Source organism: Arachis ipaensis, chromosome B06, assembly GCF_000816755.2.
Source record: "Arachis ipaensis cultivar K30076 chromosome B06, Araip1.1, whole genome shotgun sequence".
NCBI lineage: Eukaryota > Viridiplantae > Streptophyta > Magnoliopsida > Fabales > Fabaceae > Arachis > Arachis ipaensis.
The window spans coordinates 9,012,964-9,036,450 of record NC_029790.2 but is presented as its reverse complement, the minus strand read 5'-3'; the positions used below and the strand labels follow the sequence as shown (position 1 = coordinate 9,036,450).

The following is a 23,487-nucleotide window of genomic DNA, read 5'->3' as shown; positions in this document are numbered from 1 at the left end:
AAAGTTCGATTTTTATCCGGTTTGGACTCGATATAGTTGTGGCCCGAAAATATTTAGGTTTTATCGGGTTTAAGGCCGGGTTAAAGTCTAAAAAATAGACCCAGTGTATATTTTGTGTCGAATATAGATCAAGATAAACCTAATTTCATCCGATTCATGAATACCCCTAACTAAAACGATTGTTTGTTCTAATAGATTGATAAAATTAAATATTTCTATAACTTTTTTTTGAGATTATTTAGAGCATGTATATGACAATTAAGGGATTAGTTTAAGTTGTACATGCAGTTTTTTCACTTATGAGAAAATTATATTTATCTTTTTTTGGTGCTCTAACAGTATTTTATCTCCCTTCTTTGGACATGACTCATTCCATAAACTTTTTTTTTTATTTTTTTTTCTAGAGTAGAACTCGCCTGAATTTTAAGTAGGGAGAATTCTAAGGAAGAGGATGGCAATTTTTCGAATCTTCGTTCCAAGAATTGATGGTAGCCTACGGCCTACCTACAAGAAATTATGAGAAATATAAGGATTAGAGTTTGATAATATATTCTGAATGTGTATTTATAGTGCTCGAGTGAATGAAAGATCTTAATAAAATTTGAATGAAATCTCTCTGGATTTATTACTAATCTAATTGTGATATGTATCAGATATTACTTCTTATGAACCACCATTTAAAAAACACGATTCTTGGGCTAGTAATAGTCCTAGGCTAAGTTGAGGAATTAGGCCATAACACTTTTATTAGGAGTTAATATTTAATTTGATTCTTGAAATTTAAGATTGGATTTAATTAATTCTTAAAATTTTAATTGATTTAATTTAGTCCCTAATTTAAGTTAGTTTTTAAGTTAATTTCTGTAAATGACATGTTGACACATTAACTTGTTAAGATTTTGACTTTTTATTTATGTTTTATGTGACTAAGATCTATTAGACTTTCTAAAAGTTTGATTGGCTCTAAAACATTTTTGTGAAGATGATAATAACAAGTTCAATTTAAAAATTTTGTAACTTTGTGAGCAACAATCAAGGTTTTGAAACTCTAATAAATCTTGATCATATAGAATTTGGGTAAGAAATCCAAATCACAACAAGTTAATGTACTAAATCAACACGTCGTTAACGAGGATTAGCTCAAAGTTTAATGTAAGTTATGATTATAAATTTTCAAGTCTAATTTGAGTCCATTGAAATTTTAAGGGTCAAATTAAATCCAATTTCAAATTTCAAAGGTCAAATTAAGTATTAACTCCTTCTTTTGTTTCAGTTAAATTGTTAGAAAAAAAATTGTTAGAAAAAGAGTTTTTTAAGGAAAAGTATTAGTGTATTTGGCAAAATTTTGATAATAAAAGTAAGAGCATTAAATCAACTTGAATTTTTTATTTTATTTTTTTATTCATTATCATTTTCTTATTTTAAAATTAATTAATTTGTACTTCAATTAAAAAATGAGTTATATATATATATATATTTTGAAAAGCATTCAAAATGCTAAACAATTAGGTTAGTTCAGTGGTTGTCAACTTGGTCTTCTTTTCAAAAGAGTCAAGTTCTACTCCCACTCCTTGCAATACATTTTTTCTAATTTCACAACCCGCATGACCATTGACTGCGTTGTTGATCGGTTCTGGTCCGTGTCGGCTTTGACCGGTTCATTTTTTTAAGCGGTCAGTATACTAAATCGGATCGGTATAAGGTTCGGTTCACCGGTTTTTCAGTTGAACTGGCCGGTTCGGTCCGATTTTTACAACTATGCACTCGTCTATTTAAGCAAAAGCTAAGGGTTTGAATTTCACTTTGTACAGCAACCCATTAGCTAGGACACCCTTAATCCAAGATTCAAAAAAAAAAAGAAAAAACATATTTTTAAAATTTTTTTACTTAAAAAATATTTTAAACATAAAGAAACTGCAGCAGACAGTTTCTGAAGGAGCATAAACATGTATAAACCGTTGGAGGGTGTTATACGAAAATGGAGGCTTATGAAATTTCTGGGAGGGAGCTGTAGATTATACATGGCTAAACTCTCTATATACAGCAGTGGAGGGCAAATGTGAAGTAGTTGAGTGCCATTCTTCACAAGAGGGTGAGGAGAGTTTTCTATTTTTATGGCAGTTAAATATTTAACTTAATCATAAATAAGTTCCGAATTAAAGAATTAACATATTTTATTTTGTCAAATATTACATTTTCTTATATCTTAATATATATATTAAGATATAAGAAAATGTAATATTTGACAAAATAAAATATGTTAATTCTTTAATTCGGAACTTATTTATGATTAAGTTAAATATTTAACTGTTGTAAAAATAGAAAACTCTCCTCACCCTTTATTGCGAAGAATGACACTCAATTACTTCACATTGGCCTTCCCTACTGTATATAAGAGTTTAGTTATGTATAATCCGTGACTTCCTCCCACATATTTCATAAACCTCTATTTTCGCATAAACCACTATACCGCAATTTATACATGTTGAAGGTTGTGGTAGGCTTAGAAAAGGGGGGTTGAATCTATGCCTTTCTTTTAAGTTACTGAACTGACCATTTAAAAATAGTGTTTGAATTTTGATTCTGTTTGAACTCAACAGTAGAAATTTATGAGACAATTTATTTTTATCTCATGAATATCAAAAAACAGAACAGTGCAGAGAAAGGAATAGCTAACACCAGCATGTATCCTGGTTCGGTTGCCTTGTGCTATGCAACCTACATCCAGTCTCCTCCACAACAATGGAGGAATTTTCACTATAGTTAACAGTATTACATACACCAATTCCACAGGATTGACACAATCTTTTCACACTCAAGTTCTAACCTAACTTGACATTGGCTATGCTAATACCTAACTATTCACTCTTAGTGCTAACCCAACTAAGAAAGGGATACCTTACAGGTACAAGATACAAGTCATGAACATACCTAAAGAAATCTGAAAATAACTCTAGGCTTTTCTCTCAAGTGTATCACTCAGCCTTTTTCCACTCATGGCTTTTTCTTTATCTCTCTTATTATGCCTTTTCACTCAAGAAATTACAGAAAGATAAACATTGAAAAGTACATTACAATCAGTAAAACATGAAGGAGATTAACTTCATCAACAGCCTCTTTGCTATGTGAAAAACCAGATTAGCAAGCCTCTGATTCAGTTCTTCATACTGGCGGAATGCACCTTTGACTAGGAAACACTGTCCAGTTAGATGAACTTCTTCAAAGACCTTTTCTCATAACATACACCTCAAGAACACTGGTTTTCTCTCCTTGACTTCTGAATGAGCAGCAAGCCTCTTTTATCTCCTTGCATATTGCTGGGTTCACCTTCCTAGGTCAACATCTTGAGCCTTGAGCTTCACCAACCCAGCCGTTCACCTTTTTCCCAGTAATCTTCAAAATAGAAACTTTGCTTCTGACTTCTCTATCCTAACCGAAATCCATAAAGCAGCAACCACAAGAGTCTTCCAATGGTCAACTTAATCTGAACCCTTGAAAACCAACTTGGTCCCCAAGACATGTTTGAGACTGTGGATTTACCGCAGAGAAGAACAGAAATCCTCTTTTCCATATAGCTCAAAACGGAGTGACAGAGAGTTGAAGATGAAGAGAAGAAAGTGTGTTGCATGTAAGAGGAAATGGGTTACCTTTAACCTAAGCTTGATATGGTTTGAATTTTGCTGATTAGACTTCTGCGTTTCAAGCTTGGACTTTCTCTTTCTTGCTTTTTTGATGATCACCTTAGGGAAGAAGCTTTCTCTTTCTCTTTCTTACTTTTCTGAGTTTTGTGATTTGACTAAGATAGAGGAGAGAATAACATTGCTTTGGTAGTGAGACCAAATTGGAGGGATTTGAAATTGAGTTGGGTTTGGATCGGATATCCATTAAGCAACCCATTTGGCCCATCTGACTTCTTTTTTTGCTTTTTCTTGGGCTTCTATTTTTGCTTTCATCCCACCATCCGTGCTATTTGCTTTTCATTCCATTTGGGCTATAAAGTTGAATTTTGGCCTGCAACAATAAATAATTAGTAATATGCATTTATAATTAATCAACACAAATTATTTATTTTGCCCAAAAATAATGTTTGTCATCACTAATTGATTTAGTTAATTAACTCAACAATCTCCCCCTTGATGACAAACATAATCAAATAATAACCAAAAGGAATTGAATTTTAGTAAAGTTAGAAAACTTCCCTTTGATTGAAGTTACTTGATTTTGTGTTGCTCCCCCTTTCTTTTTCAAGAGTAGCTCCCCCTGGATTTATGCTTTCCTCTTTGTTCCTGTTTTACATTGTACTTAAAGAGAGCACAATAAAAAGCTACACACATTTATCTTGTCTAAGGGATATCAAACAAACAACACAACATAATCATCCCAACATCAAGCTAATACCAGCAACAAAAAATTCAACATGTGAAAACAAGTTTTAATGCAGTAATCAGACAAAAAATCCCAAAAGAATAATAGTAGCAAATGGAATAATAGTAGCTGTAGCAATGCCAATAAAAATTCAATAAAAATTCATAGGACAATTTCACCATTCCCTATTCTCCTATTGATATCCCTATTATCCTATTGCTATTACTCCCCCTTTTGTCATCAAGGGCGGATAATAAGTAAGATCAACAAAAACAACTTCGTGAATCCTGCAGGAAAGAGTTAGAGCACAGTTCAAAGTACTAACTAAACTATCAAAAAGTGCAGTAGTATTTAGAGTTATTACAATCATCCAAGATAAAAAAACAGTTCAACAGTAGCAAAAGAAACAGAGTTCATGAGACAAAAAGAGAGCAGCAGCAGTTTTCATGAGACAAATCTAGGCGTCAGAACCATTCCCCTCCGAATCAGCTTCCTCTTCAACATCAGTGGCAGGGTCTTCATCCTTTTGAAGGTTATCAATGAAAGTCATAAACACAGCCACTCTATCCCTTGATTTCCTTAGGAAATTCTCATGCTTGCTAGCTAGCTTCCTTTGTTCCTTGCTCATGGCAATTATATGATTTGATTGGGAGACAAACTCCTGAACAACATCCTTGACCACATTCAGCAGAGCGGATTTCTTCCCTGTAGAGATGGAAGTACCGTCGGTGGAAGGAGTAGGAGATTCCTCAGGGACAAAGTCATCATCTTCATCATCTAAGACTACCCTTTCAGATCTAGTGGGTCCTTTTTGCTGTTTCACTGCACCACCCCCTTTTAGATAGGAATGTCTATTTTGATAAACCTCATTGGTCAAGTCAACACCAAAATACTCAAAAATGCAAGTTAGAAACATGCCATAAAGAAGTGCTTTATCTTTTTCACTCCTAACAAAGTTAAACATGTATCTAACCATCAAATATGCAGATGAAATTTCAGTTCTGGTGAGAAGGGCATATAAAACAAGAGTATCAGTATAGGAAACCCTTTGATATGAACCACTTTGAGGAAGAATAATGTGGTTGACCATTCGGTGCAACTGAGCACGCTCATATCCCAGGGCTTTGTGAGTGGGTGTGATGCCATCAATTAAGGAAACATGTTCACAGATGTGAGCCAATGCATCATTGTAGAAAATACCAACACCATCATCCTACTTAACTGAAGTGTAAGCACAAGGCCCAACATCAGTATACTTCAATGCATCACTGATAGTTTCATTGTTTAACACTATGTCTCGGCCCTTTACATATGAGTGAGCAGTGCCTTCATGATATGTCATGTTGGCATAAAATTCTTTGACCAATAAGGGATAAATAGGCTTTTTGATGTCAAAATGGTGATTCCAGTCCAAAAAAAATCAAGTTATCCACAAACGGAAAACCTTTTCTTTTTAAAGATGGCAAATCAGCTAGAAAAGATGGACACAGGGTATGTACTGAATAACCCCTTCATAAAAATCACTGTTCATGGTAGATTTGAATCTATAGGGGTTATAGTTAGAATGAGAGGTCAAAAAATGAGTTTTGTGATAAAAAAGGCCAATGTCTGGTTCTTTAACTGATTTAAGAGGAACTCGAGCTTTACCTCATTGAGAGCACATAGGAACCGACCTGGATTTAGGTTGAGTTGGCTCGGGAACTGGTTCCTCAGCCGCCGGACGTTTGCCTTTGGAAGAGCTTGATTTTGAAGAATCAGGTTTTGAGGAGCCTGGTTTGGAAGGCGTCGCCTTTGGTGGTGGCGTCGGCTTGGCAGAGGCAGGGAATCTTGGTGTGGTTTTGGTCCGCGCCATGGGAGCAGTTCTTGGAGGGGAGGTAGGAGGAGAAGGAGAGGGTGTGAAGGTTTGGTCTTGGGAGCGAGTTGATGGTTTGGTGGAACGCTTGAAGATTTTCTCACGATGAGGCCTTTTAGCCAGGGTTTTCGTCCTCATTTGGTAAGTTTTAGGCTTTTGAGGGAAGAGAAATAGTAAAGTGAGTGGGAAGAAACCGAAGGGTTTGAGGAGAAGTTATGGAGGGAAGAGATGGAGTGTTGGTAACCGTACCCAAAAGAAAATTTCTCAAACCATGCAACTGCATCACCACTGATTTGACTTGAAAAGACATGACCTCATAAAAGAAAGATTTTATTTGATTTTAAAATAAAACAGAAAATTAATTTTAAACTTTGAAAACTTAAAAAATAAAATCAAACTGAAACCCTTTTTGGACTAGAAGACATTAAATGAAATCCCTTTCAAAAAAATTACACACACAAGCAAAAAAAAAATATCAACCAAACAAAAAATGTAATATTCATATTTGGGCCCAGAGATGGTTGGATTTAAGGAAACACATTGGACCACTCTAGATCTGACTTTTTTAGGTTGGCCCAGATTAACTTTCACTTGAAACAAGCTCAGAACACGCTGATTAAGGGGAACGTTCTTCTTCTGCCCAGAATTGTCTCATACCTGTTTATGAGACAAAATGCTCCAGCAGAAACATCAGCAAATATTAAACAAATAATCATAACTCAAAATTCCTAAACTAGTCCTAAGCATGTATAATCTGTCCTCAGCAAGTGGTTTTGTGAAAATATCTGCTAATTGCTCCTCAGATTTAACAAATTGAATGCTAATATCCCCCTTTTAGATATGTTCTCTTATTGAGTGAAAATTCACTTCAATATGTTTAGTCCTAGAGTGCAAAACTGGATTTTTAGAAATATTAATGGCACTCATATTATCACACATCAAGAGAATATTTTCAGCATTTAATTTGTAATCGGCAAGCTGTGTTTTTAACCATAAAAGCTGACAACAACAAGAAGAAACAGATATATACTCAGCCTCTGCAGTGGATAAGGCCACTGTTGGTTGCTTCTTACTTGACCAAACATTTAATGACTTTCCAAGGAAGCAACATAGGCCTGAAGTGCTCCTTCTATCAACTCTATCACCGGCAAAATCTGCATCACAATAACCAATGCAGAAAGATGTGACTCTTTTGGTTTGGATTAGAACTTAGAACACAATCCAATACTTTGTACAATATCGGGTCTAGAGGAAGTTAAGTACATAAGAGAACTAATCATTCCTCTATACCTAGTCTCATCAACATCTTTCTCAGTTTCTCCCTTATCTAATTTTGAATTAGGATGCATGGGAGTTCCCATGGGTTTGGCATTTTTCATACTAAATTTCTTAACTAATTCCTTGGCATACTTCTCTTGATGAATGAAAATACCATTTTCAGTTTGTTTAATTTGCAGCCCAAGGAAAAAATTAAGTTCACCCATCATACTCATGTCAAATTCACTTGTCACGAGTTTTCCAAATTCAGAACAAAGGGATTCATTGGCTGATCCAAAAATAATGTCATCAATATATATTTGGACTAAAATAAAAGAATCATTAGAATTCTTGATAAATAGAGTTGTGTCAGTGGTGCCTCTTTGAAAACCATTTTTCAAAAGAAAAGAGCTAAATCTCTCAAACCAAACTCTAGGAGCTTGTCTTAAACCATAGAGAGCTTTAGATAATTTGAAAACATGATTAGAATGCTCTTTATTTTCAAAATCAGGAGGCTACTCCACATACAGTTCTCTATCTATCACACCATTCAAAAATGCACATTTCACATCCATTTGATATAATTTAAAACCACAAAATGCAACACAAGCTAAGAGAAGTCTTATGGCTTCCATTCGGGTAACAAGGGCAAATGATTCATCAAAGTATATTCCTTCTTCTTGGTCATATCCTTGTGCCACCAGCCTTGCCTTGTTTCTTGCAATGCTACCATCTTCTCCTAACTTGTTCCGAAATATCCACTTGGTGCCGGTCACTTTCTTTCCACTTGGCCTAGGAACTAAAGTCCACACTTGGTTCTTCTCAAACTCTTGGAGCTCATCTTCCATTGCCTTTACCCAAGAAGGGTCACCAAGGGCTTCCTTGATGTTTTAAGGCTCCATTTGAGAGAGAAGGGCAATGTTTGTTCCTTCACTTGCCTTTCTTGTGGAAGATCGAGTTCTAACCCCATGAGAGACGTCCCCAATAACAAATTCCTCAGGATAATTCTTCAAAAATCTCCATTCACGAGGTCTGGTGGACTTGGAGGCAGATTCAGTCACCAAGGGATTCTGGGTGTTGCTGTTTCCAGGATCTCCTTCAGATTCATGAGACATAATGGAATTGTCTCTCGAATTTTCAGCAGTTGCAGTTTCTGGTTCAGCTTGACCAGAATTTTCTTTTTCATGATTTTGAGCAGTTTCATCTTCCTTTTGAGCTTGATTTCCTGCATCACAATCTTCCAAAATACTTTGCACCAAGTTAGTATCACAAAATGTAACATGTATGGACTCTTCAATAATCCTAGTATCTTGATGATAAACCCTATATGCTTTACTAGTTGTGGAATATCCTACAAACAAACACTTATACGCCTTTGGATCAAATTTACCCAAATTATTCTTGTTATTTAAAACAAAGCATTTGCATCCAAAGATGTGCATGTAGTATAAGTTTGGTGGGTAACCTTTCCAAAGTTCATAAGGGGTTTTCTTCAAAAATTTCTTTATGATTGTTCTATTTAAAATGTGGTAAGCCGTGTTAACCGCTTCAGCCCAAAAAATTTTTGGAACATTACTCTCACAAAGCATAGCTCTTGTCATCTCTTGTATGCTTCTATTTCTTCTTTCCACAACACCATTTTGTTGTGGTGTTCTTGGACAAGAGAAGTTGTGAGATATTCCAAATTCCTCACAAAAGGATTCAAATAAGTTGTTTTCAAATTCAGTTCCATGATCACTTCTTATAGGAGAAATCTTTAAATCCTTTTCATTTTGAATTTTCTTGCAAAAAGGTTCAAAGGCCGAAAAGGCTTCATTTTTGTGTGCAAGAAATAAAACCCAACCAAACCTAGTATAGTCATCCACAATCACTAAACCATAATGTTTACCACCTAGGCTTTGAGTTCTTGTTGGACCAAATAAATCAATGTGTAGCAACTCAAGTGGTCTTTTAGTAGAGATGTCTTCCTTTGGTTTAAAAGAACTTTTTGTTTGTTTTCCCATTTGGCAAGCATCACAAGTGATGTCTTTGTCAAATTTTATCAAAGGAAGGCCTCTTACTAATTCTTTCTTTACAAGTTTGTTTATTTGAACCATACTTGCATGGGCCAATCTCTTGTGCCATAACCACTTTTCAGATTCTTTAGACTGAAGACAAGCTACATTTTGATCCTTTAGTTCATTAAGAGTAAGTCCATACATATTATTAAAATGCTTGACAACAAACATCACTTCATTTGTCTTTTCATTAATAACACAACATTCAAGTCTTTTGAAAGTCACTAAATATCCTAAATCACACAGCTGACTTATACTAAAAAGATTGTGCTTCAAACCACATGCCAAAAGTACATCATCAATGAAAGTAGATTGTTCATTACCTACTTTTCCAACAGCAATAATTTTACCTTTACCATCATCTCCAAAGGTCACAAAACCTCCATCATACTTATTTAGTTTGATGAAGTAAGTTGACCTTCCAGTCATGTGCCTTGAACATCCACTATCCATGTACCACATGTCCTTTTTGTTCTTGCATGCTAGGCAAATCTGCATGAAGAGTTTCAAGTAGCCTTAGGTATCCAAATTAATTTGGATCCTTTGAAGTTAATCCATCTTGGTTGCCCAAGTGCATTGAAATCACAAACAACATTGTAAATTTTGTTTCCCACAACTCTCTTTTCAATGAAACATTGTGCATATGATGACCAAATTTCTTACAATTTACACAATGATTTTCTGATGTGTATCGCTGAAATTGAGGTGAGTTGCTTTGCTGGAAATGATTAAAAGTTTGAAATTTTCTGGTTTTTGGAAGAGGTGCATTTCTTTTGACAAATTGATTTTTATTAAAATTGTTCCTCTTAACTAAAACATTTTCACCATAATTTTTTTTGAACTTTTGGACTTTTCGAATATGAGATTTTGTTGTAAAATGGTGGTTTCTTGAAAGCAACCTCATTTTTCGAAATGTACCCCAAACCTGGCCTATTTGAACCAGGTTCGGTTCTTGGTGAAGGTTCAGTTTCACTTGTGTATACTTCATCAAGTTTTTCTTCAAAAGTTGGAACATATCCAATACCAGATTTGATTGGTGTGGATTTAATATTTGATGAAGAAGCCACAAATTTTATAGAGGAATCATTAAAAACTGCATCTTCCTTGGCTATGTAACCTAAACCAGATTTTTCAAATAATGGTCTTTGACTTGCAAGTAATTTGTCCAAGTTACTAGAACTTTAAGCAAATTTTGCTAAGTCACCATTCAACCTTTTAATCATATCATTTAATCTTTCATTTTCAGCAATTAACTCATGAGAAGGATCCACAATGTGTTTTCCTTTTAATTTTTCAAGTTCAGATTTTAGAAATCTGTTTTCTTCAATGATGTCCAAAGCATATTCAGTTTTCTTCACCTTTTCTTTTAAAAAATCATTTTCAGCTCTTAACACATCTCTTTCAGATCTGCATTCATTGTACTTGTCAAGCAGTTTTGAGGTGTTTAAAGTGAGATCATCAATAATAGCATGTAAATCATCAATGGTCAAATCATAATAATTTACCTCATCAAGATTGTTGTTTCCAGCCATGAAGCAGTCTTTATCTCCACCTTTAGATTCTTCTTCTTCATTTGAGTCATTCTCAAGATCTTCCCAAGCTGCCATGAGCACTCTCTTCCTTTTCTTCTTTCCTTTGTCCTCCTTTTTGAGCTTTGGACAGTTTAGCTTGAAATGTCCAGCCTCCTTGCAATGATGGCACGTCACCTTGCTCAAGTCGATCTTGTGCTCCTTTGAGCTTGAACCCTTGTATTTGCCCTTGTTCTTCATCGTCCTTCTAAATCTCCTAGCAAAAAACAAAAGCTCATCATTTGAAATACCATTACTAGACTCACTCTCTTTTGGTTCTATTTGTGACTTGAGGGCTATTTCCTTTTTCTTTGAGTCTGTGTTTGTGTGTGTGGTTTCATAGGCAAGAAATTTTCCTCTCAGCTCATCATAGGTTATGGGACTTAGGTTGTTGCTCTCGGTTAGGACAGTGGCAGTGGTTTACCATTATTTTATAAGGCTTCTAAGGAGTTTTCTCACCAAGGTTTGTTCTGCATAGTTTGTACCCATAGCATCAAGGTTGTTGATTATGATTTAGAATCTCTCAAACGCTTCATCAATGCTTTCTCCATCCTTCATGTTAAACATCTCGTACTCTTTTCGCAGCATATCAATCCTCGTTTCTTTGACTTGTTTAGTGCCTTCGTGTGTAACCTGGAGTTTTTCCCAGATTTCTTTGGCTGTCTTGCATCTAGACACCTTCCGGTACTCTTCAAAGCTGATAGCATAGTGAAGAAGGTTGATTGCTTTAGCATTCAGCTCCATCTTCTTCTTATCGTCTTCATTCCATTCAGCTTCTTCTTTTGGAGTCACCACTCCATCAGCACTTGTTTTTATTGGGATCTTGGGACCACTCACAATAATCTTTCATATGTTGTAGTCAATGGATTGGATGAAGATCCTTATCCTTTCTTTCTAGTAGGCATAGTTTTTTCCGTTGAAGAAAGGTGGCCGGTTGTTTGATTGGCCTTCAGTGAGGGTGTAAGCAACTATGGTTGTGCCCAAGTTGTTCACCATTGGATCTTTGCTCCAAGCGGTTAAGCTTGATTCTTGAGACCTTAGCTCCTGATACCAATTGAAGGTTGTGGTAGGCTTAGAGAATTGGGGTTAAATCTATGCCTTTCTTTTAAGTTACTGAACTGACCCTTTAAAGTTTAAACACAATGTTTGAATTCTGATTCTGTTTGAACTCAGCGGCAAAAATTTATGAGACAATTTATTTTTGTCTCATGAATATCAGAAAATAGAACAGTGCAGAGAAGGAAATAGCTAACACCAGCATATATCCTGGTTCGGTTGCCTTGTACTATGCAACTTACGTCCAGTCTCCTCTACAACAATGGAGGAATTTCCACTATAGTTAACAGTATTACATACACCAATTCCACATGATTGACACAATCCTTTCACACTCAAGTTCTAACCTAACTTGACATTGGCTATGCTAATACCTAACCATTCACTCTTAGTGCTAACCCAACTAAGAAAGGGATACCTTACAGGTACAAGATACAAGTCATGAACATACCTAAAGAAATCTGAAAATAACTCTAGGCTTTTCTCTCAAGTGTATCACTCAGCCTTTTTTCACTCATGACTTTTTTTTATCTCTCTTATTATGCCTTTTCACTCAAAAAATTACAGAAAGATAAACATTGAAAAGTACATTACAATCAGTAAAACATGAAGGAGATTAACTTCATCAACAGCCTCTTTGCTATGTGAAAAACCAGATTAGCAAGCCTTTGATTCAGTTCTTCATACTGGCGGAATGCATCTTTGACTAGGAAACACTGTCCAGTTAGATAAACTTCTTCAAAAACCTTTTCTCAGAACATACACCTCAAGAACACTGGTTTTCTCTCCTTGACTTCTGAATGAGTAGCAAGCCTCTTTTATCTCCTTGCATGTTGCTGGGTTCACCTTCCTAGGTCAACATCTTGAGCCTTGAGCTTCACCAACCCAGCCGTTCACCTTTTTTCCAGTAATCTTCAAAATAAAAACTTTGCTTCTGACTTCTCTATCCTGACCGAAAGCCATAAAGCAACAACCACAAGAGTCTTCCAATGGTCAACTTAATCTGAACCCTTGAAAACCAACTTGGTCCCCAAGGCATGTTTGAGACCGTTGATTTACCGCAGAGAAGAACAGAAATTCTCTTTTCCATATAGCTCAAAACGGAGTGACAGAGAGTTGAAGATGAAGAGAAGAAAGTGTGTTGCATGTAAGAGGAAATGGGTTACCTTTAATCTAAGCTTGATATGGTTTGAATTTTGCTGATTAGACTTCTGTGTTTCAAGTTTGGACTTTCTCTTTCTTGCTTCTTTGATGATCACCTTAGTGAGGAAGCTTTCTCTTTCTCTTTCTTACTTTTCTGAGGTTTGTGATTTGACTAAGACAGAAGAGAGAAGAACGTTACTTTGGTAGTGAGACCAAATTGGAAGGATTTGAAATTGAGTTGGGTTTGGATCGGATATCCATTAAGCAACCCGTTTGGCCTATCTGACTTCTTCCTTTGCTTTTCCTTGGGCTTCTGTTTTTGCTTTCAGCCCACCATCCGTGCTATTTGTTTTTCATTCCATTTGGGCTATAAAATTGAATTTTGGCCTGCAACAATAAATAATTAGTAATATGCATTTATAATTAATCAACAAAAATTATTATTTTGCCCAAAAATAATATTTGTCATCACTAATTGATTTAGTTAATTTCTTAACTTAACACATGTTTATTCTCTTTCAAAAACCGCTATAGAGGATAGCGGTTTCTAGTCAATCAGCTTATCTTCTTAATCTGCGTTAGGTTGTCGCGATTTTTTTTTGTGTTTTGTAGATTAGGACACTCTGTAGCGATTTACATAAAATTATAAAAAAGTTTATTCGTGTAATAAATTATAAAAAATTGTAATTGAGTAATTTTGGTTATATTTTAATTTATTTAAGTAATTTGTCCAAAAGTTATTGTTATTTTTTTCATAATTTTGGTAAGAAATTAAGAATCCGGTTAAAAAGTGAAGGGGAAGTGTAACAAAGCGGAGAGAATTCCCGCCAGAACGGAGAACCATTTCCCGCCACCTCTTGTAATTATTAATTGGTTATCGCCACTAATCTCCCAAGCTTCTGAATACGCATGCTTCATACTTGATAGTTGATACTACATTACTTTGTCATTTTCTGTGTTTGTTCAACAACACCACTCTCTCACACACACATACACTGATCGCTAAGATGCGTCGCAACACCAACGGTCGATCGCCGCTGGTGAATCAACAGCGCCAAATCACTGCTTTCTTCTCCAAATCCACTTCTTCTTCTCCTTCTCCTTCTCCAATTCTCTCCGATTCCAAATCCATCAACAACGATAAAACCTCTAAGTTAAACCCTAACCCTAAACTTACCTCTGCGAGCCCTACCCCTCCCACGCCTTCCCCTTCTAATCCCAAACCCATTCTTCTCGTCGGAGCTTCTTCTCCTCTATACTCCGATGACGTCATTGGAAAAAGGATCAAGGTTTATTGGCCTCTTGATAAAGCATGGTACGAAGGTACGGTCAAATCGTTCGATAATGCCACTTCTAAGCATTTAGTGTTATACGACGATGACGAAGAGGAATCGCTCGACCTTTCCAAGGAGAAGTTCGAATGGGTTCAGGATTCTTCATCGTCTGTCAAGAAGCTTAAACGGTTGCGTCGCAGCTGCGACATCCCTGTTGTTAGGAAGATGGTGATTGACGACGATGAGAGTGATGGAAGTCCCAAAAGTGTTGATGATGGTAATTGTGGCAGTGATGATTCGGATGAAGATTGGGGGAAGAATGCGGTGGATGAAGGCGCTGAGGTGGAAGATGACGTGGAGCTAGACAACGAGGAAGATGACTATGAAGATGGTGCTGCAGAGAGGTCTAAAAGAAAGTCAAGTGCGAAGGTGGAGCCCAAGAAACGGAAAATGAGTGGAGCAGAGAAACCGGAGCCTGCAAAAAAGAGCAAGAACGCCGGGGAAGCTGGTGGTGTTAAGGGAGCTTTCAAGTTCTCAGTATTGGAGCCTACAAGTACTCCGGATAGTGAGTGATTATTTCTGGGTTTTATTTATTACTAATCTATGTACTTTGAGACCCAGTTTGCAGTTATGTGACTAATGCAGCTCCTTATTGAATGATTTTTTATTGTTTTTATTTTAAGTTGGGGTGGGGTTGTGGCCGTTAAATCTGGTAATTTTCAAATTTGGAAGTAAATTGCTTGTGGTTGTCCTTCAAATAAGGAAGATTAACGGTCAAATGCAACCTGTTAGGTAATTTTCCCCTTTCAGTGGCATCAGCTTTGAGAGGCTGCTTCTTGTATTGTCACTGGGTAACTGAACTGCCAAGTTCAATATATTTTGTAATTTATAATTTGGGTCATGTCTTTGCAGCTAAAAAGATATCTAACGGCGTTGACAATGTGGCAAATGATGATGCCTCTGAAAGATTTGCGACAAGGGATGCTCAGAAATTTCGCTTTCTCAGAGAGTGAGTGTTGAATGTTGTCATTTACTCTTTCTGTGCAACTGGTTCTAATCAGAATTGTTATTACTATGTTTTTTGGTATCTTAATTTGTATATTTATTTTAAAGATTTATGATAAATATGGTCTTCTTACAGAGACCGCAGGGATGCTAAACGAAGGCGTCCTACTGATGAAAATTATGATCCAAGAACTCTCTATTTGCCTCCTGATTTCTTAAGGAGTTTGTCAGATGGCCAGGTAATTACTGCTAAAGTCTTATGGTGAATTCTCAAGGGTGAATGTTATTTATGTGGTCATTTAATGAATGCAGAAACAATGGTGGGAGTTCAAGTCAAAGCATATGGACAAAGTTTTATTTTTCAAGGTTTGAGTTGGTTAAGTTTTGTTGATGCTGTTGACTCATCCCTACAACCAAATGAATTTCAGTTTCCATATTTTTTTGCTGGTACAGATGGGTAAATTTTATGAACTTTTTGAGATGGATGCACATGTAGGAGTGAAAGAGCTTGACTTGCAGTATATGAAGGTAAGTATAAATGTTCCAGAGTTGTAGACCTACTTCAGAATCTCAAATTTTTTATACTGAATCATGCAGATTAATCTCTGGTCAATACTACATTTATACTCCCTCTCTCATGTTGATTTACATCATTACATGTGCTATTTTCAGGGGGAACAACCTCATTGTGGTTTTCCGGAGAGGAATTTCTCAATGAATGTGGAGAAACTTGCTAGGAAGGTTAGCCTCATAAATTACCCTTTTTTTTTTTGCATTGCTACTTTTTTAATGTCTGCTGTTTAAGAACTTACTGAATTGTTTTGGTGGAGCAGGGTTACCGAGTTCTTGTTATAGAGCAGACTGAAACACCTGTACAGTTAGAGCTTCGTCGCAAGAATGGCTCAAAAGATAAGGTCTGATTATATCACAATAACTAGAAAAATAATTCTTTCTTATCCAGTAATGCACGCTTCATGTACTTTCAAATAGTGTTTTATATTTTACTTCTCTTTTTCCTCACATTTGATTCCATTTGATAGTACCTTATTGTTGATAGAAGAACAATATTTCTCTAAGTTAGATATCTATTTCTTCTAGGTTGTGAGACGGGAAATATGTGCAGTGGTTACAAAAGGCACACTAACTGATGGGGAGTTGCTGTCAGCAAACCCAGAAGCTGCGTATTTGATGGCACTGACAGAGCAACATGAAAACAACGCAAATGAGGTTTCAGAGCGCATTTATGGAGTTTGTATAGTCGATGTTGCCACAAGCAGAATCATTCTTGGACAGGTGCGACTCTACAATTTTGAGTCTCTGGAAAAATCCACATGCATTGACTTGGTCAAAATCTTACATGAATTCTGCTAATGTCGTAATTTGGTTAAGCACCCAATCCTTTTACCTCTATTGGGAATAAAGACAAATGGAGGCAGATAGGGCTTAAGATCTTTTTTGGGGGTGGAGATTTTTATTTCAAGGATGCATTTTTACTTTATGTTTGTTAATTATGTTTGCTCAGAATCTCAATAATGGGTTTGCTTCTCTGCACCACAGTTTAAGGATGACTTGGAATGTAGTGCTTTATGCTGCATCTTGTCTGAGATTAGGCCAGTTGAAATTGTGAAACCTGCTGAAGTGCTCAGTGCTGAAACAGAGAAAGTACTGCTGAAGCATACTAGAAATCCTCTAGTGAATGAATTAGTTCCTAATGTGGAGTTTTGGGATGCTGAAAAAACCGTGGATCAATTGAAGAGAATTTACAGGCACACTGATGAAGTTAGTCTAGAAGATAATGAGCTAGGTTGCTTGCCAGATGTTTTGCTGGAGCTGGTGAAAACTGTCAATGACAATAATAGTGCACTTTCAGCTCTTGGGGGTGCTCTATATTATCTGAAACAGGCTTTCTTAGATGAGGCATTGCTTAGATTTGCACACTTTGAATTACTTCCATGTTCTGGCTTCGGTGATCTTGCCTCAAAACCATACATGGTTCTTGACGCAGCAGCCTTGGAGAATCTTGAAATCTTTGAGAATAGCAGAAATGGAGATTCTTCAGGGTATGCTTATCATTGTCACATTCAATATCGTTACTCCTTTATTTTAATACAATGGGAATATTTTATGTTTATATTTTAACTGAAATGATGATAATCTTACAGCACTCTGTATTCCCAATTAAACCATTGTGTTACCGCATTTGGAAAGAGACTACTAAGGGCATGGCTTGCAAGACCATTATGTCATATAGAGTTAATTAAGGATCGCCAGGAAGCCATTGCTGGTTTAAAGGTGGGTTTTCTTGGCCATCCTTGTTACTTCTGGTTTTTATGATCCTTCATGATTTTATGCTAGTGGAGCTTAATATTATGCCATTTAGATGTTAAGATTGATTTGATCATAATCAACAGATTCAGAATCAATACATATTAGTAAATAATAGTTTCTTTGATATATGATTTGCTTTTTAGGGAGTTAATTTACCTTATGCACTAGAATTTCGAAAAGCTTTGTCAAGGCTACCTGACATGGAGCGATTGCTGGCCCGCATCTTCTCCACTAGGTAAAAGATATCTATGCAACTGTGTGATATTTAATTAGTTATACATGCCTCACTGATCATATTCGTAAGTACTCACTTTTCTTTTTCATGAATGTAGTGAAGCTAATGGAAGGAATGCTAATAAAGTGGTTCTGTATGAGGATGCAGCAAAGAAACAACTACAAGAGTTTATTTCTGCTCTTCGTGGTTGTGAACTAATGTTGCAAGCATGCTCTTCTCTTGGCGTTATTCTGAATGATGTCAAATCTAGACTACTCCATCATCTGTTAACACCTGGTATGGTTATCTCAATGAAATATGCTATAACATTACTCTGGGCTACTGTTTGAGGTACTGTAGTATGTTGTCAACTGTAGGAAAAGAACTTCCTGATGTCTGCTTGGCTCTGAACCATTTCAAGGATGCCTTTGATTGGGTGGAAGCCAATAACTCAGGCCGTGTAATACCTCATGAAGGAGTTGACCCTGAGTATGACTCAGCCTGTAAGGCAGTTAAAGAAATTGAGTCCAGTTTATCAAAACATCTTATTGAACAAAGGAAATTGCTTGGAGACACATCTGTAAGACCAAGACCTCAGATGGAAACAATGAGTTTAGTCCTTTTATTGTGCATAAAATCAACATTTGAATGCTCCTATTTGTGTTACAGATCACTTATGTCACTGTTGGAAAGGACACATACCTTTTAGAAGTCCCAGAAAATTTGCGTGGGAAAGTTCCTCGGGACTATGAGCTGCGTTCATCTAAAAAAGTAAGGTCAATGTTTTGACAATTTAATGCGAACAAAACTGGAAACTGTTTAGTACTATCTGTTTGATTCTCATGTCTATGAATATAACAGTCTGCGGTATTAATTTGTTGGATTCTAGTTCTAAGTATCCTTGCCTTAGTTTAGCCCATTTATTATGCTGGTGGGTCTTGGTATTTTATATCAGTTAACAGAAGTGAATTATTAGAAGTCCTACATTACTTAGGGATATGGTAAGATAGCTTTTATTATTGCTCGACAATATTCACCCTTTGCTTCTGGGTTGAAATATGTCCTTCTAACATGAATTAATCATTCTTTTGATTTCTTCATTTGGTCCATGCAGGGCTTCTTTAGGTACTGGACTCCTGCTATTAAAAAGTTCCTGGGAGAACTCTCCCAAGCTGAATCTGAAAAGGAGTCCTTATTGAAAAGTACATTGCAGAGATTAATTGGACGCTTTTGTGAAAATCATACTAAGTGGAGGCAATTGGTGTCTACTACAGCTGGTACTTATTGCTCTTCTGAACCCAATTAATAGCACTCCTGCTTAAGCCTCATTAGTGACAAGGTTGTCATTTTATTGTATTACGACCAGAAATATGAATTGAAACTGTAAAATTAGTATTTTTAAAATAATGACTTTCCTATTGCCCATGGAGGGGGAATGTACAAACATTAACGTGGTACCATTTGATCAATACAAGATTACAACAAGATTAAATGAAAATGTGAAAGATGCATGTCTCATACATGTTCGGCTGTCAAATTTTGTATTGTTCCTATTGTTTGCTCACTATATTTCTTCTGCTGAAATGATTCTCTTTGTTTTAGCCTTTCTTATCTTGATTCAATACACTCCTTTTCTTTAGGATATTTTTTCCAAGATAAATTTTCCATGCATTTAAATAGAAAATCAAAAGCATTTCGTTGTTTATGGCTTAAACTGGATGCCATCAACATATTGCAGAGTTGGATGTTTTGATCAGTTTAGCTATTGCTCGTGATTACTATGAAGGGCCAACATGCAGACCAAGTTTTTTAGGCATGCTATCTACCAAAGACAGTCCTTACCTCTCTGCTAAAAGTTTGGGACACCCAGTCCTTAGGAGTGATTCCTTAGGAAAGGGGGCCTTTGTACCCAATGACATATCAATTGGTGGTCAACACGATGCCAACTTTATTCTTCTAACTGGTCCTAACATGGGTGGAAAGTCAACTCTCCTTCGCCAAGTTTGCTTGGCAGTGGTTTTGGCCCAGGTGAAGCTTTTTCAGTCATGTTGCTTCCTTTGATCTCTTCTTTATATATATATATTGGGAGGGAGAAGTGTTGGAGTTTTTTTTTTTGGAAACTGCTGAGGTGCAAAAGAGTGTGGCAGAGCATTTGATAATTTAATAACATGTTTTCTTCTGCAGGTAGGGGCTGATGTCCCAGCAGAGAGTTTTGATTTGTCACCTGTGGACCGTATCTTTGTTCGCATGGGTGCCAAAGATAATATCATGGCTGGCCAGAGTACATTTTTAACTGAGCTTTCAGAAACTGCAACAATGCTGGTGAGACCCCTCTGGCATCAACTTTAATAACGTGAAATAAGGGTTAAGTAGGCACGATAATAAGACAGACTTGGGACAAGCTTTATGAACCCTTTTATTTGGCTTGTTACATATTTTAGATCTATTAAGTATATGAATTTAATCTGATTAAAGTATTCATACTCTAAATGTGTTTGATGATGAATACAGTCTTCAGCCACTCGTAATTCATTGGTGGCTCTTGATGAGCTTGGGCGTGGGACCTCAACTTCTGATGGGCAAGCCATTGCGTAAGTCTTTTGTGGGACTGGAATACTTCTATCCCCTATGATGTCTTTATTAATATTTGATATTTGATTTCTTACCTATGCAGGGAATCTGTTCTAGAACATTTTGTGCGGAAGGTTCAGTGTCGTGGATTGTTTTCTACACATTATCATCGATTAGCTATCGATTATTACAAAGATCCCAAGGTATTCCATGTGTGTTTCATACATAATAATTAAACCCATCCTCCTATGTTCAAAGAGATATTTGAGCTCATTTGTGTTGGTTTATGTGTATCCATGGGTTCACAAGTAGCCTTATGCTATTGAAGTCTTACATTATTATTTATATGTTATGGAATTTCCAGTTTTCTATTTTGTTTAGTAGTTCTTAGTTTGTCTTTCATATATTGTTGTAAAGGTCTCCCTCTGCCATATGGCATGCCAAGTTGGTAGTGGAACAATTGGCGTGGATGAAGTCACCTTTCTTTATAGGCTGACCCCTGGTGCATGTCCCAAGAGTTATGGTGTTAATGTTGCACGGTTGGCAGGTATTATTCTTTTCCACTTTGAAAATTGTCTGCGATTTCTTTTTAATGTGTTAAATAGTTCTTAGCCAGTTCTTGTTATAACAAAGTACATTAAATTTGTTGCAGGGCTTCCAACTTCCGTGCTTCAGAAGGCTGCTGCTAAGTCTAAAGAATTTGAGGCCTCTTATGGTAAATCTAGAAATGCGTCTCTTGAAACAAACTCTCCAAATCAGGAATGGGTTGATGAGATGATAGTTGTAATGAAAATGTTGAACAAGGCTGCTGCAAATTTGAGTTATCAGGAAGGTGGTTGTGACAGCTCCCTCCATGAACTTAAGAGTAGAGCAAGAGAACTTATGCAGCGATGTTAATTGCTGTAGAGAATCTAGATATATTTGCCATGATTCATTTTTTTGAAAAACAAGGTTTTGGTGGCCAGATTCTGTAGTAATCAATCCAGATGGGATAAGGGCCATCTTGCTTTTCATGTTGGTTGTCCAACATACCACTTTTGTTGATGGCGTGCTTGTAAATAGTTGTAGCGATAGTGATTGGTTACAACTAACAAATTGAAGCCTGACCCGTTGTACATGTTTAGGAGTTCTCCTAATAGACTTGTTTTTAAAGTTAATACAACAGGCGAATTCGGTTGGGCTTTTTCTTCCCCCCTATTCGGTATTGTTAGGTCGGTGGGTGATACAAACTACAAGGTATGAATGCTGCATGCGTAAATGGGAACTTCGTTTCAATTCGAATTGCTTTTTCTATGAACTTATGTTCAATGTTTCAACCAAAAAATAAAAAAATTGACGAGAAGCATCTTCATAATGCTCCTGATTAATATACATAAATAATGTTTATATACTTGTTGCATATGCATCAAGTCGTCTTGACTCGCTTTCGTCAGTTGTATCAGACAATGATATTGCATATTCATAATCCCCGTAGTGTCGCTGAACACTGTTGTGAATGGCTCCGATCGTTCTAATAATTATGTACATAGGTAAAATTATTCCGCTAGCCTTTAGTATAATAACCTACATCAAAGACAAGTTCCATTCAGTTGAAATTTCCATAGCCAAACGCATAAATATCATATATGAGGAATACTGGGTATCAAATATGATGGACTTACTGTTACAAGTGTAAATGGATAATCCTCCGTTCCACTTGAAAGCACTGCGAATATATGTCTTACAAGCAACACAAATGTAAACTGCAAAGATAAGTCCAGAGAGTTATTACATGAAGATACTTTAAATTAAACAAACTCAAGGAAATGGCCTAGAGGGTCCACAAATCCTATGTCTTGAAGTGAAAATGTGAACATAAACTATTATTATTCAAGCCTTTCTAAATAGAACCGGCTAATCTAGTTGGCAATATTGAAAGAATCAATGTGAGTCATTGACTCGTTAAATTTTCCAAATCCAGCCAAACTGATTAATTGATTTTGTTGTATTATCAAAGTACAACCTAAGGCACCTACGAAGCTGCTGCAAGAAATAAAGATTCGAATTTATTAACGCCGCCAAGAAAACACGTAAATGCTTACAGCTAATGCAATTGTTCGACAGCAAGACGCGCTTCTTTGAGTTGCAGCATTGCATTCTGGCTGCTCTTCCACTTCATCCATTATCTCTATTCTTCCGTTTGATTCTTCTTCCTCCATCCTTAACACAAATACAACACATTCTCCAAATTTAATATCCAAACACATCTTAATTTAGTCCTAATATAAGTTCGCATTAATAGTTGGATATATACATGTTATAGAATACCTAGTGGACATTGCTTCATCATTTATGTGAGACTTCTTAGGATGTGCTGTATATCCAGGTTGATATTGCTGCAAAGAAAAAAAACAAAACAAAATGAACTCGATCACAATTAACAAACCTGAAATACATTCATCTCTTGTAACAAAATATTAAATTGGGTGGCGACACGTCGCCACGTCGGTGAGAACAAAAATATTATATTATATCAAAATTCAAAACCGTCCCATAGAGGCCCTATTATTTTACTAGAATAGTTTCAAAATGGAAATTAATATTAAACCGAACAAGAGCCAAAGTATGTGATCCTATTCCCCAACAACAAATAAACATTCCTACATTAACTAAATATAATACTAATACGGTGGGACTTCTAATAAATAATAATAGTTAAGAAGGAAAGCTATATACATTGAGCTTACATATAACTATATAAGCCAAACAGCTAAATACAAAAGGAATGCACCTCAATCCAAATAAATAATGGGAAAGG

General features: G+C 36.1%; 3 protein-coding genes across 3 annotated transcripts in view; 1 reads left to right on the top strand and 2 right to left on the bottom strand.

Annotated features, from left to right (window-relative positions):
• LOC107646610 (histidine kinase CKI1) overlaps positions 1–5,707 on the bottom strand; it is a 14,006-nt gene extending 8,299 nt beyond the window's left edge. The window contains exons 1-2 of the mRNA XM_016350786.1: positions 5,583–5,707; positions 4,922–5,216 (exon numbers count right to left, since the gene is read on the bottom strand). Coding sequence (XP_016206272.1) covers positions 4,922–5,216; positions 5,583–5,707 — 420 coding nt within the window. The remainder of the gene's footprint in view (positions 1–4,921; positions 5,217–5,582) is intronic.
• On the top strand, positions 14,085–21,873 carry LOC107646082 (DNA mismatch repair protein MSH6). The gene is made up of 21 exons (XM_016350272.2): positions 14,085–15,137; positions 15,485–15,581; positions 15,714–15,816; positions 15,890–15,943; positions 16,031–16,105; positions 16,250–16,318; positions 16,411–16,491; positions 16,676–16,870; positions 17,135–17,637; positions 17,740–17,869; positions 18,049–18,140; positions 18,238–18,416; positions 18,497–18,699; positions 18,789–18,890; positions 19,234–19,396; positions 19,858–20,147; positions 20,304–20,441; positions 20,631–20,710; positions 20,794–20,893; positions 21,108–21,237; positions 21,343–21,873. Exons 1-21 carry the CDS (start codon positions 14,306–14,308, stop codon positions 21,585–21,587), a joined length of 3,861 nt encoding a protein of 1,286 aa, XP_016205758.1. The 5' UTR covers positions 14,085–14,305; the 3' UTR covers positions 21,588–21,873.
• LOC107646083 (E3 ubiquitin-protein ligase MARCH8) overlaps positions 21,934–23,487 on the bottom strand; it is a 2,489-nt gene continuing 935 nt past the window's right edge. Inside the window, exons 3-6 of the mRNA XM_016350273.2 lie at positions 22,998–23,065; positions 22,772–22,889; positions 22,352–22,432; positions 21,934–22,253 (exon numbers count right to left, since the gene is read on the bottom strand). Coding sequence (XP_016205759.1) covers positions 22,074–22,253; positions 22,352–22,432; positions 22,772–22,889; positions 22,998–23,065 — 447 coding nt within the window. The 3' untranslated portion in view covers positions 21,934–22,073. The remainder of the gene's footprint in view (positions 22,254–22,351; positions 22,433–22,771; positions 22,890–22,997; positions 23,066–23,487) is intronic.

What these genes read in the sequence shown, in the direction of transcription:
- LOC107646082 (XM_016350272.2), top strand. Translation starts at nt 14,306, where the DNA reads ATGCGTCGCAACACCAACGGTCGATCGCCGCTGGTGAATCAACAGCGC. An exon ending in GCCTACAAGTACTCCGGATA is followed by an intron (nt 15,138 to 15,484) that starts GTGAGTGATTAT and finishes ATGTCTTTGCAG; the next exon opens with CTAAAAAGATATCTAACGGC. An exon ending in AGAAATGGAGATTCTTCAGG is followed by an intron (nt 17,638 to 17,739) that starts GTATGCTTATCA and finishes ATAATCTTACAG; the next exon opens with CACTCTGTATTCCCAATTAA.